The sequence below is a fragment of the Pelodiscus sinensis genome, chromosome 24 (assembly GCF_049634645.1).
Source record: "Pelodiscus sinensis isolate JC-2024 chromosome 24, ASM4963464v1, whole genome shotgun sequence".
NCBI lineage: Eukaryota > Metazoa > Chordata > Testudines > Trionychidae > Pelodiscus > Pelodiscus sinensis.
In genome coordinates, this window is record NC_134734.1 from 8,396,137 (window position 1) to 8,410,559 (window position 14,423).

General features: G+C 55.4%; 1 protein-coding gene across 9 annotated transcripts in view; it reads left to right on the forward strand.

The window, feature by feature from the left end:
- MINK1 (misshapen like kinase 1) overlaps positions 1-14,423 on the forward strand; it is an 80,931-nt gene that overhangs the window by 49,393 nt on the left and 17,115 nt on the right. For 4 of the 9 annotated variants that reach the window (XM_075908049.1, XM_075908050.1, XM_075908053.1 and 1 more), the window contains exons 8-18: positions 229-283; positions 724-802; positions 1,373-1,548; positions 1,692-1,761; positions 2,483-2,693; positions 3,034-3,150; positions 5,147-5,233; positions 5,908-6,099; positions 6,668-6,847; positions 7,102-7,356; positions 7,559-7,647. In XM_075908049.1, coding sequence (XP_075764164.1) covers positions 229-283; positions 724-802; positions 1,373-1,548; positions 1,692-1,761; positions 2,483-2,693; positions 3,034-3,150; positions 5,147-5,233; positions 5,908-6,099; positions 6,668-6,847; positions 7,102-7,356; positions 7,559-7,647 — 1,511 coding nt within the window. The remainder of the gene's footprint in view (positions 1-228; positions 284-723; positions 803-1,372; positions 1,549-1,691; positions 1,762-2,482; positions 2,694-3,033; positions 3,151-5,146; positions 5,234-5,907; positions 6,100-6,667; positions 6,848-7,101; positions 7,357-7,558; positions 7,648-14,423) is intronic. The other 5 variants (XM_075908051.1, XM_075908057.1, XM_075908055.1 and 2 more) reach the window with 2 other exon arrangements.

A 14,423-nucleotide genomic window follows, 5' to 3' on the forward strand; every position in this document is an offset into this window, starting at 1 on the left:
CCCACACCCCATACACACACTTTGATATCAGGGTTACTCACACCTCATCGAATCTCTCTTATGTTCCCTCACACTTTGATCCCCACAGACACACACACTGAGTACCCCCGCTTCTGGCTTCCCCAGAGCCCACTTCCCTTGCAGGCAGAGAGGCTCCCAACCCCTCCCTCAGCTGCCACAGGGCAGGGAGCTCTCCACTCCCAACCCATCTCTCCTTTCTCTCTGCAGAGTGACATCTGGTCCCTCGGCATCACTGCTATCGAGATGGCTGAGGGGGCACCACGTAAGTGCCAGGCTCTTACTTGCACCTGCGGCTTCCCCCACTGGCATGTGGCCATATTCCTAGAAGGTGCCCACTCGGCCCAGCCACACACACACTTGGAGGACTAGTAACCTGGGGCAAGAGGAGAGCGTTCTCCACAGTTCTCACTCTGGCTCTGGGAGGCGAGTGGGAGCTTGTGGGTTAGAGTGGGGCTGGGAGCTAGGATGCCTGGGTTTTCTCCCCAACTGGGAGAAGAGTGGGGACTGTTGGGTTAGGGTGGGGTGAGGGGCTGGAAGCCAGGGCTGCTTGGCTTGATCTCCAGCAATGCTAGGGGATATAAGGATCTGTGGGGGATCATAAGTGTTATGAGCATTGTGCTCATCCTGGGAAGAGCTGCTGAAGGGAGCCTGGGACTGGCAGAGGGGTGCAGCCCCTGTGTGATTGTGTCTCTTCCCCCTCAGCACTGTGCGACATGCACCCCATGCGAGCGCTTTTCCTCATCCCCCGCAACCCACCACCCAAGCTCAAGTCCAAGAAATGGTACGTCAGTGGGTAGTACTTCCCCTTGCACTCGCTGCCTCCCCAGTGGTGGTCAATGGACTGTCCCTCTCTCACAGTCACTGCCCTCCCCCCCACGCTGAGGACAATGGGCCATCCCTCCCTCACAGTCACTGCCTCCACCCAGCTGGGGTCAATGGGCTGTCCCTCCTTCACAGTCACTGCTTCCCCCCCTCCACCCCGCAGCTGAGGTAAATGGGTCGTTTTCCCCTCATATTCACTGCCCCCTCCAGCTGGGGTCAATGGGCCGTCCCTCCCTCACAGTGACTGCCCCCCCCACGATGGGGTCAATGGGCCATCCCTCCCTCACAGTCACTGCCTCCCCCCCCAGCTGGGGTCAGTGGGCTGTCCCTCCCTCATAGTCACTGCTCCCCCAGCTGGGGACAATGGGCCGTCCCTCCCTTGCAGTCCCTGGCCCCGCACCCCAGCAGGCAAGCCAGGACTGAGTTGATGCTACCTGGGCTCCGAAGCACTGTGGACTAATGTCATGGACCCATCTGACCTAAGCAGCTGGGCCAGGTTCTCAGCCTGTGTTCATCCACCTTCCCCCAGGTCCAAGAAATTCATCGACTTCATAGACACTTGCCTGATCAAAGCCTACATGAACCGCCCACCCACTGAGCAGCTGCTGAAATTTCCCTTCATCCGTGACCAGCCCACTGAGCGCCAGGTCCGCATCCAGCTCAAGGACCACATCGACCGCTCTCGCAAGAAGAGAGGAGAGAAGGGTGAGTGGGGTGGGACAGAGGCCTGTTCCTTATAGGGGGCACTGGCTCCCACCCAACTCCAGGGACGGGGAATGGGGCAGGGACTTGTCCCCTATAGGGGTGCTAGCCCCAGTCTGTGTAACCAGAGTTCTCTTGTTCCCCAGACGAGACAGAGTATGAGTACAGCGGCAGTGAGGAGGAGGACGACAGCCACGGGGAGGAAGGGGAGCCCAGGTAGGTGTTGAGGGGCAGGGATTCTGTGGGGCACAGGAAGGGCCTGGGGCGTATGAGCAGGGTCAGCACGAGCATAGTACTGGCTGTCGAGGGGCGAGATTGCATTGCCATTGGTTGTGAGCATGAGGGCATGACACTAGAGTGGAGCCAGGTGGGCAGGGCCCTGGTAGCAGGGGGTAGGTGGGCAGGGCAATGATTGGCGACAGCAGGGACAATTGAGGTGGTTTTGGAGTGCAGCTGAGTGGGTGAGGTTGTGGAGCACCACAGGGACTACAGTTTGGGGCCACTGGGCATGGTGCTGGCCAGCTCAGGGCAGAACAAAGAGTGTGGCTATCAGGGAGCATGTGGGTAAGGTGCATGGCTGTGTGGGTGGGCCATTACTTTCGAGATATATGTGGGCAGGGACAGGACTATTGAAGTCAGTGTGAGTGGAGACAGCTTCTATGGACAGAGTCCGGCTGTATGGGCGGGGCCAGCTCTGTTGAAGTCTGTGTGGGCAGAGGGCAGGTTTTGGGGTGGGGTGTGGCAGGGACCATTGTGATCTGTGTGAGTGGAGCCAGGTTCTGTGGGTGGGGCCTGGACTGTTGAGCTCTATGTGGGTGGGGCCAGATTCTGTGGGCAGGGTGGGGCAGAGACCATTCAGGTCTTTGTGGACAGGACCTGGCCAGGTAAGCAGGGCCAGATTCTGTGGGTGGAGGTGTGACACCCCCACCTGCCCCAGCTCCATCATGAACGTGCCGGGCGAGTCGACACTGCGGCGGGAATTCCTGCGCCTGCAACAGGAGAACAAGAGCCACTCGGAGGCGGCGCTCAAGCAGCAACAGCAGCTGGCAGCCCAGCACCGCGACTCAGAGGCCCACATCAAACACCTGCTGCACGAGCGTCAGCGCCGGATTGAGGAGCAGAAGCAGGAGCGGCGGCGCGTGGAGGAGGTGAGCGGGGGTGGGGGGGCAGATGCCTGGGTACATCATACCACAGGGAGGGAGGGGCTCCTGGGTACATCCATGGCCTGGCAGGGGAGGGGCTCCAGTGAGTTAGCGCAGGCCAAGGCTGGAAGCCAGGACTCTTAGGTTCTTGCCCCAGCTCTGGGAGGGTAGTGGGGCTGTAGGGTCAGAGCAGGGAAGGCTTGAAACAAAGACTCCTGGGCTCTCCCTCCTGCTCTGGGATAGGAGTGGGGGCCGGAGGGTAGAGCAGGGGACTGTGAGCCAGGACACCTGGGTCCCCCTGGACACGGCTGGTTCCACGTGTCCTGCTGGCTCCCTCCCTCCACAGCAGCAGCGTCGGGAGCGGGAGCAGCGCAAGCTGCAGGAGAAGGAGCAGCAGCGGCGGCTGGAGGACATGCAGGTGCTGCGGCGGGAGGAGGAGCGGAGGCAGGCAGAGCGTGAGCAGGTACAGCCCGCACCCACCCTGCCCTTGCTCAGCCCCAGCTACCCCCATGGTGGAGGCTGTGGGAGATGGGGCCAGGTGGCTGCGGTCCTGGGAACTCCCTGCAGCTGCTGCTGCCTCCTGGGGAGATGGTCACCCCAGGTAATCCACCTGCCTGGCATGCCACGTTCATCCCTTTATCTGAGCCAGGCTGGGCCTTAGCAGGGCCTCTAGCTAGACACTGATTCTTCAGAAGTGGAGTGGGGGCAAGTGGATCAGGGAGGGCAGGGGGAGAGGCTCAGAGCCAGGTGCAATAAAAGGTTTCTGGGGCACCGTTAAGAAGGTCAAATGAGAGAGAACTGCTTAGAGACAGGGCTACTTACAGCCTAAGACTGGGGGGTCCTCCACTACAAGGCACACACAACCAATCACAAAGAGAGTTCTGTTTGCCACATTGGCCAGCAAGAGGTCCCACAAGCAAGCCCCTTCGATATGCCAGCCCTCCTGTGATACCACCAGTACCACTCCTTATAATGGAGAGAGGCTATGAAAACCAGTCTCCCCAAATCAGAACAGGTTCTTCCAATCCCAAGGGGTCAGGCACATTCCCAGATCAATATGTATCTCTGATGTTAGCCTATGCCAATCCTTTAGAATCTAACGGTGGAAAGGACGGAAGAGGAGGGGGAGGAAGGGAGTAGAATTGTTGAAGGGCTCGAGTTACATTCGCCGCTTGCACAGTTCTTGGTGCAGGTTTTAGCAGAGATGGAATCATCTGCTGTTTTACAAGAAGTCTCTGGGATACATTCTCTGTTAGGATGGATCAACAGTCCTTTCCTGCGTCAGCTCCCAGCAGGGATCCTGCGAAGGTGATTAGCCGCAGTGAAGAGAAAAATGGAGGTGCCCCCAGGGCCCTCATTCTACCCTTGCCCACATGGAGGGAATCCCACTGCTCTCCTGTGAAAGAGCCTCTCAAAATGGAAAAGCGGCGAGGAGTCCTGTGGCACCTTATAGACTAACTGAAGTGTAGGAGCATAAGCTTTTGTGGGCAAAGACCCACATCGTCAGATGCATGTTGGTCTTTGCCCACGAAAGCTTGTGCTCCTACACTTCAGTTAATCTATAAGGTACCACAGGACTCCTCGCCGCTTTTGCAGATTCAGACTAACACAGCTACCCCTCGGATACTTCTCAAAATGGAGTTTGTCACGTGACCAGTCACTGTCCATGCCTGACTCAGGCCTGAGCAGCCATCGCTCACGGGCAGGTCTGAACCTTCACAGGGAAGCTCATCTGCCGTGGATCGGCACCAGCCAAGGCCTATTGCCTGTGAAATGCTGCTAGTCACTTGACTAACAGTCTTCTCACAATAGGGTGGCCCAGCCCCCTGCAGAAACCTTTGCAATACACGCACAGAGCTGATACTCAGAACTTCACATGCAACTATGATTCCTGCATATAAATAGACTCAGCAAAGCATAAGCTTTTCATAAACACTTTGCCCACTTAGTGCAAGATTCAGTGCAAACATATAACAGTGGTTGCAACTGATTTATATGTTATCTCATATCCCAGTAACATCACACCAGGACTCCTGGATTCTCTCCCCAGCTCTGGGAGAGGAGTGGGAGGTGGTGGGTTAGAGCAGGGGAGCTGGGAGCCAGGACTCCTGGGTTCTCTCCCTGGCTTTGGGAGGTGAGTGGGGCCTGGTAGTTAGAGCAGGGGGGCTGGGAGCCAGGACTCCTGGATTCTATTCTATTCTAACTTCTGATCTTGTGAACTTGGAGCCCCTTCCCACCGCGCTCTAGCGGTCAGTGCCCCGGATCGTTTCAGCCAAGGGTTCAAATCTCCCCTGGTGCCCAAGTCTGTGGGTCTCCCAGGATGGGCTCCTCTGCATGGGGTCTGGCCAACCCCCCTCCCCCTTTTTGCTTGATCTGTCTCTCTCTCTAGGGCCCTGGGGCCCTGGTCTCTGTGACCTCTCTCTGTCTCTCTCTCTCTTTCTCTGTCCATCCCTCTCCAGGAGTATATCAGGCACAAGTTAGAGGAGGAGCAGAGACAGCTAGAAATTCTCCAGCAGCAACTACTGCAAGAACAGGCTCTGCTTCTGGTAACCAGGGCCTTTCTCCAGCCAGGGTGGGAAGAGGGGTGTGCCCCGAGCTGTGCCAGTCCCTCGCTGCAGCCTCCCTCAGAGATGATGCCCCTTGGCCCTTCCCCTTGGTTCACTGACCCTGCCTTGTAGCTGCTCTAAGTTGCTCTTGGCTCTGAAGAATACCCACAGTGCAATATGCCACCAAGGCTGGGCCACACCCGTCAGGGGGGTTGTTTGGCCTGGGACGGAGTGGCACCTTGCCAAGCAGCAAGGGTGGGTGTATTGGGGGCAGGGTCCATCCCCTACAGCCTGTGCACTTAGGGGCCAGAGCTGCATCAGACCACAAAACAATCATCACCACCCCCATCCAACAGTGGGGGCTACCCCAGACGTGTGCAGAGTATCAGAGTTTATCCCTTTCTAACTCTGCATCCCCTCAGGGTGTGTCAGGACCTCTGGGTTCCTCGCATGCACCCCGTATGTCAGGATGCCTGAGCTCTCCAGTGTCCGTGTATGTGGCGGGGCCCCGGGGTACCCATCGTGTGCGTGCTTGTGGCGGGATGCCTGGGTTCCCCTTGTGCATGTGGCAGGATGCCTGGGTTTGCACCCATCCCCCAGAGCGCACACCTGCCTGTCAGCCCTGCAGTGGCCAGCCCCAGTCCCCCAGCAGCATGCCACCCTGCCACCTCCAGGAGTACAAGCGGAAGCAGCTAGAGGAGCAGCGGCAGTCAGAGCGGCTCCAGCGCCAGCTGCAGCAGGAACACGCCTACCTGAAGTCCCTACAGCAGCAACAGCAGCAGGGGGCGCCAGCGAGTGACAAGAAACCTCTGTACCACTACAACCGCAGTGCCCATGCTGCTGACAAGCCCACCTGGGCCCGGGAGGTACAGAGCAGGGCACAGGTCTGGCCACACAGTGGGCATGGCAAGCAGGGGCAGATAGGGGTTATATTCTGGGCATATGGGGGAGCCCAGACACAGGTTAGGGGAAGCAGCCAGGTCTGCGCCACCCCGTGCCACAGCTGGGGTCTCCAGACTCAGCCTGGTGTGGGGTCCAGGGCAGCCCCAGATGGGGACACTCCTGTGCCCAACTGGGCATGAGGCCTCACTACTGCCCAGCACTCCTGGGGCCTATACTTCCCATAAGGGTCACCCCAGTGGAGTGCCCATCCCTAGAGACCCCCAACCCTTGGGACTTCTCCTCAGGACAAGACAGTAGCTCCTGTATGCCCCCTGCCACCATCATCCAACAGTAGTACTGGGGGAGAACTTGGACACCTGGGTTCTCTGGCAAGCTCTGGGAAAGCTGGGGGGGGGGGGGGGGGCTGGGAGCCAGGACACCTGGGTTCTCTGCCTGGCTCTGAGAGGGCAGTGGGGGCTGCTGGGTTGTAGTGGGGGGGCTGGGAGCCAGGACTCCTGGGTTCTCTGACATGCTCCCTCTCCTGCCGCGCAGGTGGAGGAGCGGACACGACTGAATAAGCAGAGCTCGCCAGCAGCCCAGACGAAGCTGGGTGGCACCATGTCAGACCCTGCCCTTCAAACACGCCCAGAGTCAGTGTCCCTGGGCTCTGGCCCGGCAGCCCAGACTCCGCCCATGCAGCGCCCCGTTGAGCCTCAGGAGGGGCAGCACAAGGTAGCAGAGGGATGGGGGAGGGGTGGGCAGTGCTTCTTCCTGGCTGCAAGTGGGACTGTCCATGTGAGCTGCCTCTCTCCCCTCGAACCTGGGCCTGGGTGGCAGGACTCCTGGGTTCTGTCTTCTGAGGGGGGTGCTGGACAGGGACACTAGGGATGCCGGTGCTATGGGGAGTACTGGGGTGGGATCTGGCAGGGCTTGTCAGTGCAGTGAGACCCCAGGGAACCAGGCGTTGATTTCTCCTCTCTCTGCAGAGCCACTTGGCACACCGCGTGCCGCTGAAGCCCTACGCTGCGCCAGTACCACGCTCCCAGTCCCTGCAAGACCAACCCACCAAGAACGTGGCAGCCTTCCCTGTGCAGGACCCGGCTGCTCCCACCCCACCCCGTAACGCCATGATCCGCCAGAACTCAGACCCCACCTCGGAGACACCTGCACCACCCACACGAACCAACGCCGCTGACCCGCGGGGGCCATGGGTCCGCACGGAGCCTGAGGCCCCGCCCAAGGTAACAGGCACTGTGCCATGCTGCCAGGGTGGGGGGAGCACAAAGGAGTACTGGCCTGGGCATAGCCACTCCCACTGCTGCTTTTCCCTCCCTGCCCAGAGGCCGGGGTGAGAAGCAGACCTGGATTCCAGGGGAGGTGGAAAGGGTTCCTGGGTGCAATACCGCCATAGCCCCCTCACCTTTGTGCTCCCCCCACTGCCAGGTCCCCCAGCGAACATCATCCATCGCCACTGCACTCAACACCAGTGGGGCCGGGGGCAGCAGTCGGCAGGGCCACGCTGTGAGAGCCAGGTAAGGCCTCCACCTCCCCAGGCCCTGTGCCTGGCACCCCTAGGTTCCCTAGACGCCCTGCCCCCCCATATTCCTTGGACCCTGCGACTAGCTCCCCAGTCACCTGCTTCCCTGAGCCTTCGGGCCCCATGTGTGCCCCCCCAATCTCACTGACCCCTTGACCTCTCAGGCCCCATGCCCAGCTCCCCTCCCCCCCCCCCCCTCCAGTTATCCTGCCCACCTATCCCTTGGGCCCTATCTTCAGCCCCCACAGGAGCCCAACCTCCCTTGTCCTTTGGGACCCCATGCCCAGCATGCTCAAGTACCCAGGCCCCTCTCTTGATGTGTCCCCTCTTCCCTCAGGCTTCTAAGCAACAGACTCTAGTGGGCAGGACACCTGCGTTCTCTTCCTGATTCTGCCACTGACTGTCTGGTCACCTTCAGCAGGTCAGAGAGCTGTAGAATGGGAAGGGGCCCTAAGAAGGCACCGAGTCCTGTCTCCTGCATGCCTGGCAGGGCCAAGCACCATCTAGCCCATCTCTGACAGGAATGTGTCTAACCTGGTCTTAAACATCTTCAGTGATGGAGATTCCACAGCTTCCCTAGACAATTTATTCCAGGTTTTCCTAATGTCCAACCTAAACCTCCCCTGCTCCAATTTAAGCCCATTGCTTCTTGTTCTATCATCAGAGGTTCAGGAGGATAATTTTTCTCCCTCTTCCTTCTAACACCCTTTTAGGTACTTGAAAGCTGCTATCATGTTCCGTCTTAGTCTTCTCTTTTCTAAACGAAACAAACCCAATTCTTTCAGTCTTCCACCAAGGTCAAGTTTTCTAGACCTTGAATCATTTTTCATGCTCTTCTCTGGACCTGCTCCAATTCACATCTTTCCTGAAATGCAGTGCCCAGAACTGGACACAGTTATTCAACTGAGGCCTAATCAGCACAGAGTTGAGTGGGAGAATTACTTCTCATGTCTTGCTTACAGTGTGCTTCTTAATACATTCCAGAATCATATTTACTTCTTTTTAACAGTTCACCCATATTTAGCTTGTGATCCACTGACGCCTAGATCCCTTTCTGCAGTACTCCTTACTAAACAGTCACGTCCCATTTTGTATTTGTGCAACTGATTGTTCCTTCCTCATCAGAGTACTTTGCTTTTGTCCTGATTTAATTTCATCCTATTTACCTCAGACCCTTTCTCCAGTTTGTCCATTTCTTTTGAATTACAATGCTATCCTCCAAAGCACTTGAAATCCCTCCCAGGTTAGTATCATCCACAAACTTTAAAAGGGCACTCTCTATACCATTATCTAAACCAACAGAACTGGTCCTAAAACTGACCCTTGCGGAACTCCACTTGTTAAGCCCTTCCAGCATGACTGTGAACCATTGATAACACTTTGTGGGAACAGTTATCTAGTTATGCAGACACCTATGCTCCAGCAAGGTTGTATTTTCCTAGTTTGTTAATGAGAAGGTCATGCAAGACAGTATCAAATCCCTGACTAACATCTAGCTTTACTACATCTACTCCTTCCCCCTCCCATCCACAAGGCTCGTTACCCTGTCAAAGAAAGCTATCAAGTTGGTTTGATGTGATTTGCTCTTGACAGATCCATGCTGTTACTTACCACCTTATTATCTTCCAGATGTTTGTATATGAATTCCTTAATTATTTGCCCCTTTATCTTTCCTGGCATAGAAGTTAAACTGACTGGTCTAATTTTCTGGGATGTCCTTATTTTCCTTTTAAGTAATTTTTAATTTGTCCTTTCCCTATTTTAGCTTCTGAACCTATCCCATTTACCGTGGCACTCACTATCGTAGACATCCAATCACCACCAATCTTTTTGGTGAAAACCAAAACAAAGAAGTCATTTAGCACCTCTGCCATTTCCACATTTTCGGGGTTTTTTTTCCCCCCCTCTACATTGAGTAACAGTTCTACCTTGTCCTTCGTTTTCTACTTGCTTCTAATGTATTTTTAGAATGTTTTCTTGTTACCTTTTATGTCTCTAGCTAGTTTGAGCTTGTTGTAAGTCTTGGCCTTTCAAATTTTCCCCGACATACTTGTGTTAGTTTATATACATCCTTTGTAACTTGACCTAGTTTTCACATTTGATAGGACTCCTTTTTGATTTTTAGACCATTGAAGATCTCTTGGTTAAGCCAGGGTGGTCTCTTGCCATGCTGCCTGTCTTTCCTACATAGAGGGATGGTTTGCTCTTGTGCCTATAATAATGTCTCTTTGAAAAACTGCCAACTGTCTTCAATTGTTTTCCGCCTTAGACTTGCTTCCCATGGGGCCTCTCCTATCAGCTCCCTAGGTTTGCTCTAAAGTCTGCCTTGAAATCCATTGTCTTTACTCTGCTGTTCTCCCTCTTACTGTTCCTTAGAATCAGGAACGTTGTCATTCTTCTTCCAGTGCTTGCGTATGTCCATCCAGCGTAGCTGTGTGTGCTCACCACATGCACTGGTGCTGAAAGTTTTTCCCTCTGTATCCACAGAGGACCAGGTCCCAGCGCCCCCTGGAGTGGTGCGCACATGCTGCACTATATAGTGCACCAGTGGGCCCCTCCCTGTCCTGTTCCTTCTTGGTGCTTGGAACTGTGCTCCACCCATAGCTGCAGCGTTCCTTGTGTATTCCCTATTCCAGTGTAAATATCTGTAAGCGTTATCTGTGGTTAGTTTGTAGATGTTCCCTGCTGGGATTCTGCCCAGAGATGGGGTCTGCCCAGTTAGCTATCTGTCGCATGCCTGTGCCAGTTAGTGACCCTCACGACAACTTCCTTTGCTGCCTGGATGAGGGCCATATCGGCAAAAAATGCCATAGCTGTAGGTCCTTCCATCCCAGGACCTTAACAGAGAGACATAAGGCTCTGCTGATGGAGTCACCTTTGGCTCCATCAGACCAAGGCTTGGACCCATACCAAGTACAGGTGCCCCCGGTGCCATCAACATCTTGGCACCAGGGGTCATTGGTAGTCCCAGAAGTCGGGCAAGGACAAGTCCCCCAGCCCATGTAAAAGGAAGTCCAAGCTGCTATAGGAGAAGGAGAAGGCCTCGGATGAGGCCACACAGCCGAAGCAGGATGACCCTCCTGGCTACCTGCCATGGTCTCTAGGCATACCAGGATCCCTCCACCCCAGAGGTGTTTCAGGTAGTGCAGGACATTATCTCCTTACCAGTCTCACCGGCACTGTCAGCACCACAGCCTGGGAGAGGGAGAAGCCCTCTCTGGTGCCTCGCTACCCGGGCATGTGACATGGCCACTCCTGTAAGATTGCTCAGCACAGCGCTCTACAGCCCTGCTCGTTTGGTGAGGGAGAGACGGGTCGGCCATGGGAGCCAGGGCATTGACGGAGGCACACGCCACCCAGCAAGCAAGGCATGTTGGAGCTAGGCACTCACTATGCTCAAAGAGCCACTCTCAGGACAGACCCCCCACGAGGACAGTGCCATTCCACGCTCCGGAGCTACCAGCCGGCACCTAGGTACTCGGGATGTGAGACACGGAGCTTTAGGTCCAGCTCTTCCTCCCAGCACAAGAAGTCACCTCCTCATCGCCAGTCTTCGCCGAGACAGTGTAGGTCTATAGACCACCACCGGTCTCCAATCTGCCACCATGGACAAACTCTGCAGTCTCCGAGGTTGCCCTACTCCGGCAGTTCCTGGCACCAGAGGGGCCATGGTACTCGGTGTGGCAAAGTGGGGGTTGTATTCATTCGGTTCACTATCTTGTGTGTGATTTCTGCTGTCCTGTAGTAACCCTTTGTGTGTGCCTCAGTTTCCCTGGGCACTGCACCAATAGTGAGATGGGGATGGGAATTTGGGTGTGAGTGTCTCCCTCAGGCACACGATGGCTGATGCTTTCTGTAGCCTGAGCCTGTGAGGGGGTGTGAGCAGGTGACACCTTTTGTTCAGGAAGCCGGACAAAGGCCAGAGGCAGGGCTGGCTGGAGGGTAGACAGGCTGCCAGGGGTGTGTGAGTGAGTCTCACAGGCTTGGGGTGCTAGGAGGAGGGTTGGGGCCCATGGCTGAGGCCCCTCCCCCAGATGGATGGTGCTGGCTCCTTCTGGTTCCTGTGCTGACAAGGCTGCTCCACACTGTGTCCCTGTCACCTGATAAACCTTCTCTTCTACCTGCCGGCTAAGAGTCCGGTCTGGCTGCGGATTGGGGTGCAGGGCCTGATGACTCCCCCACACCTTGTTAACACCCAGTCTCCATCTTGGGCTTCGGCCAGTGCCCCATTGGAAGGCTCCCTCCCCACACTGGCACAGTCGTCAGGGCCATGTTCTGGGCCGCCCACCTCATCACATTGGCCCTCACAATGGTGCCCTTGGACTCCATGGGGTTTTCTCGTGCAACCACAGATGGCACAGTCGGTGGCCACAGCCTCGGTGCAGATGGGGCCTCCTCCCAGCACCCTTGGAGGTGGCTAAGCTGGGCATCTCCATGTTCCAGGAGGAGGCAGAGGATCAGCCCTCACAAGGGGAGGAACAGTCAGCCCAGGCCTCTTCCTCTTCCTCACTAGGTGAGGCCATAGTGGGGTCCCCTCTGGTGATCCTGCAGGATGACTAGAAGACCCATCAGGACTTTTGGAAGTGGGTTGGCGCCAACCTGGATCTACAGCAAAGGAGGTGGTGGAGTCCGCGGACATCCTCTTTGGGCCAGGAAAGGAGGTCGCCAAGATAACAAAGGCGTTGTAGCAGACACCTTCCCCAATCCCATCAATTTCAAAAAGGGTGGAAAATAAATACTTTGTCCCAACTAAGGACCAAATTTGAACTCTCTGCTGGTGAACCCCAGAAAAGAGTTCTGAGCACTGGTGGACGAGTGGGCAGCAGTGGCCAGGACAGCGCCACAAGCAGATCCAGGCACCGCTGACTCAGTGGCTTGGTCCATAGTGTGAACAGTGCCGATGCACAGGTCGATGTGGCTCCTGCTTCCGGGTCTCTGCCTTCCGTTTGATGGAGGTCCTGTTTGCAGAGAAAACAGATACACAGCTGCCCAGCTTAAAGGTTCTAGGACCACATTAAAGACCTGGGATCATATATTCCAGGAATGGAGAGGAAGAAGTTCAAGCACTTTTTGAGGCAAGACCCAGCCCTAGGGAGGTCTAACCCACACAGAAGGAAGCAGAGCAGGCAAATGCATTTGGCCTACCAGCCTTCCTCTAGTTGCCCCAAGGCCCCCAGTAAGCGCCCCTTTGGCAGGTATGCTCAGGACTGCCAGATCCTCTCCTTTTGTTTTCATCCTACCTCTGCCCCTTCCTCTTGGCCAGAGGGTCATCATGTCGGACCCGTGGGTCCTGGCCACGCTAGAACATGGCTATACCCTCCAGCTCTCCTCTACCCTCTTCCTACCCACCTTCCCCCTCCCTCTTCAGGGACCTATGTCACAAGACCCTGGAGGTGGCTTCAGGCTCTTCTGAGAGTGGGGATCTCCCCAAGTGGATCTTATTGCAACCAAGCAGAATGTGAAGTGCCCAAAATTCTGCTCCAGACAGGGCCTGGAGGAGGGTTCGCTTGCAGACACCTTCCTTCTCCCTTGGTCAGGAGTCCTCATGTATGCTGTCCCACCCTTGCCCCTATCGGCAAGGTCTTAAGGGAGTTGAAGCCAGATTCAGCTCTGGTGATTCTTTTCACATTAGCCTGGCCACATCAGCACAGGTTTGGCACACTGATGACCTGGTACAACAACCGTAGCCTCTTTGGGCTCATGCAGATCTTCTCTCATAGGGGCAGGGCCATGGCCTCTCCACCTCACAGTATGGATGCTCTGTAGTAAAACCCACAGAAGCAGACATGTTCATCAGAGATGAGGCGAGTCCTCTTGGAAAGCAGGAAGTTCTCCTCAAAATGAACCCAATTCTCAGTCTGTGAGGCTCAAAGGGGAGTTAACCCCATTAAGGCCCCTCTGCAGATGATATGAGTTTACCTCCTGCACCTGAAAGTCTCAGGTTTGGCTCTGGCTTTGGTCAAGTGTCAAGGTCCACCTAGCTGTGATCTCAGCTGTTCATCCTCCCTTTCAGGGCTGGTTTGTATTCTTCCATGATTTAACAGCCAGGTTCTTAAAGGGACTTCAGAGGCTTTTCCTGCAGACTTCTGCTCCTCTTGAACAGTGAGACCTTAATCTGCTCCTATCTCATCTGATAGGACCCCCTTTTAAACTACTGGTCTCCTGTTCCCTGTCTCTTCTGTCAGCGAAGGTGGCCTCCTTGGTAGCAATTATCGTTGGGCAGGAGGGTATCTGAGCTTCATGCTCTCACTTTGGAACCACCTTACACAGCATAAGAACATAAGAACGGCCGTACTGGGTCAGACCAAAGGTCCATCTAGCCCAGTAGCCTGTCTGCTGACAGTGGCCAGTACCAGGTGCCCCAGAAGGGGTGGATCAAAAACAATGATCAGTGATTTGTCTCCTGCCATCCTTCTCTAGCCTCTGACAAACAGAGGCCAGGGACACAATTTCTATCCCCTGGCTAATAGCCTTTTATGGACCTAACCTCCATGAAATTATCTAGCTTCTCTTTAAACTCTATTATAGTCCTAGCCTTCACAGCCTCCTCTGGCAAGGAGTTCCACAGGTTGACTACACACTGTGTGAAGAACTTTGTTGTTAGTTTTAAACCTGCTATCCACTAATTTCATTTGGTGTCCTCTAGTTCTTCTATTACAGCCTTCTTCAAGGAGAAGGTGCAACTTAGACCTCATCCAACCTTTCTCCCCAAGGTGGTTTCCACCTTCTACCTTGGGCCACATTATCTTTCTCCCTATCCAAAACCGCATG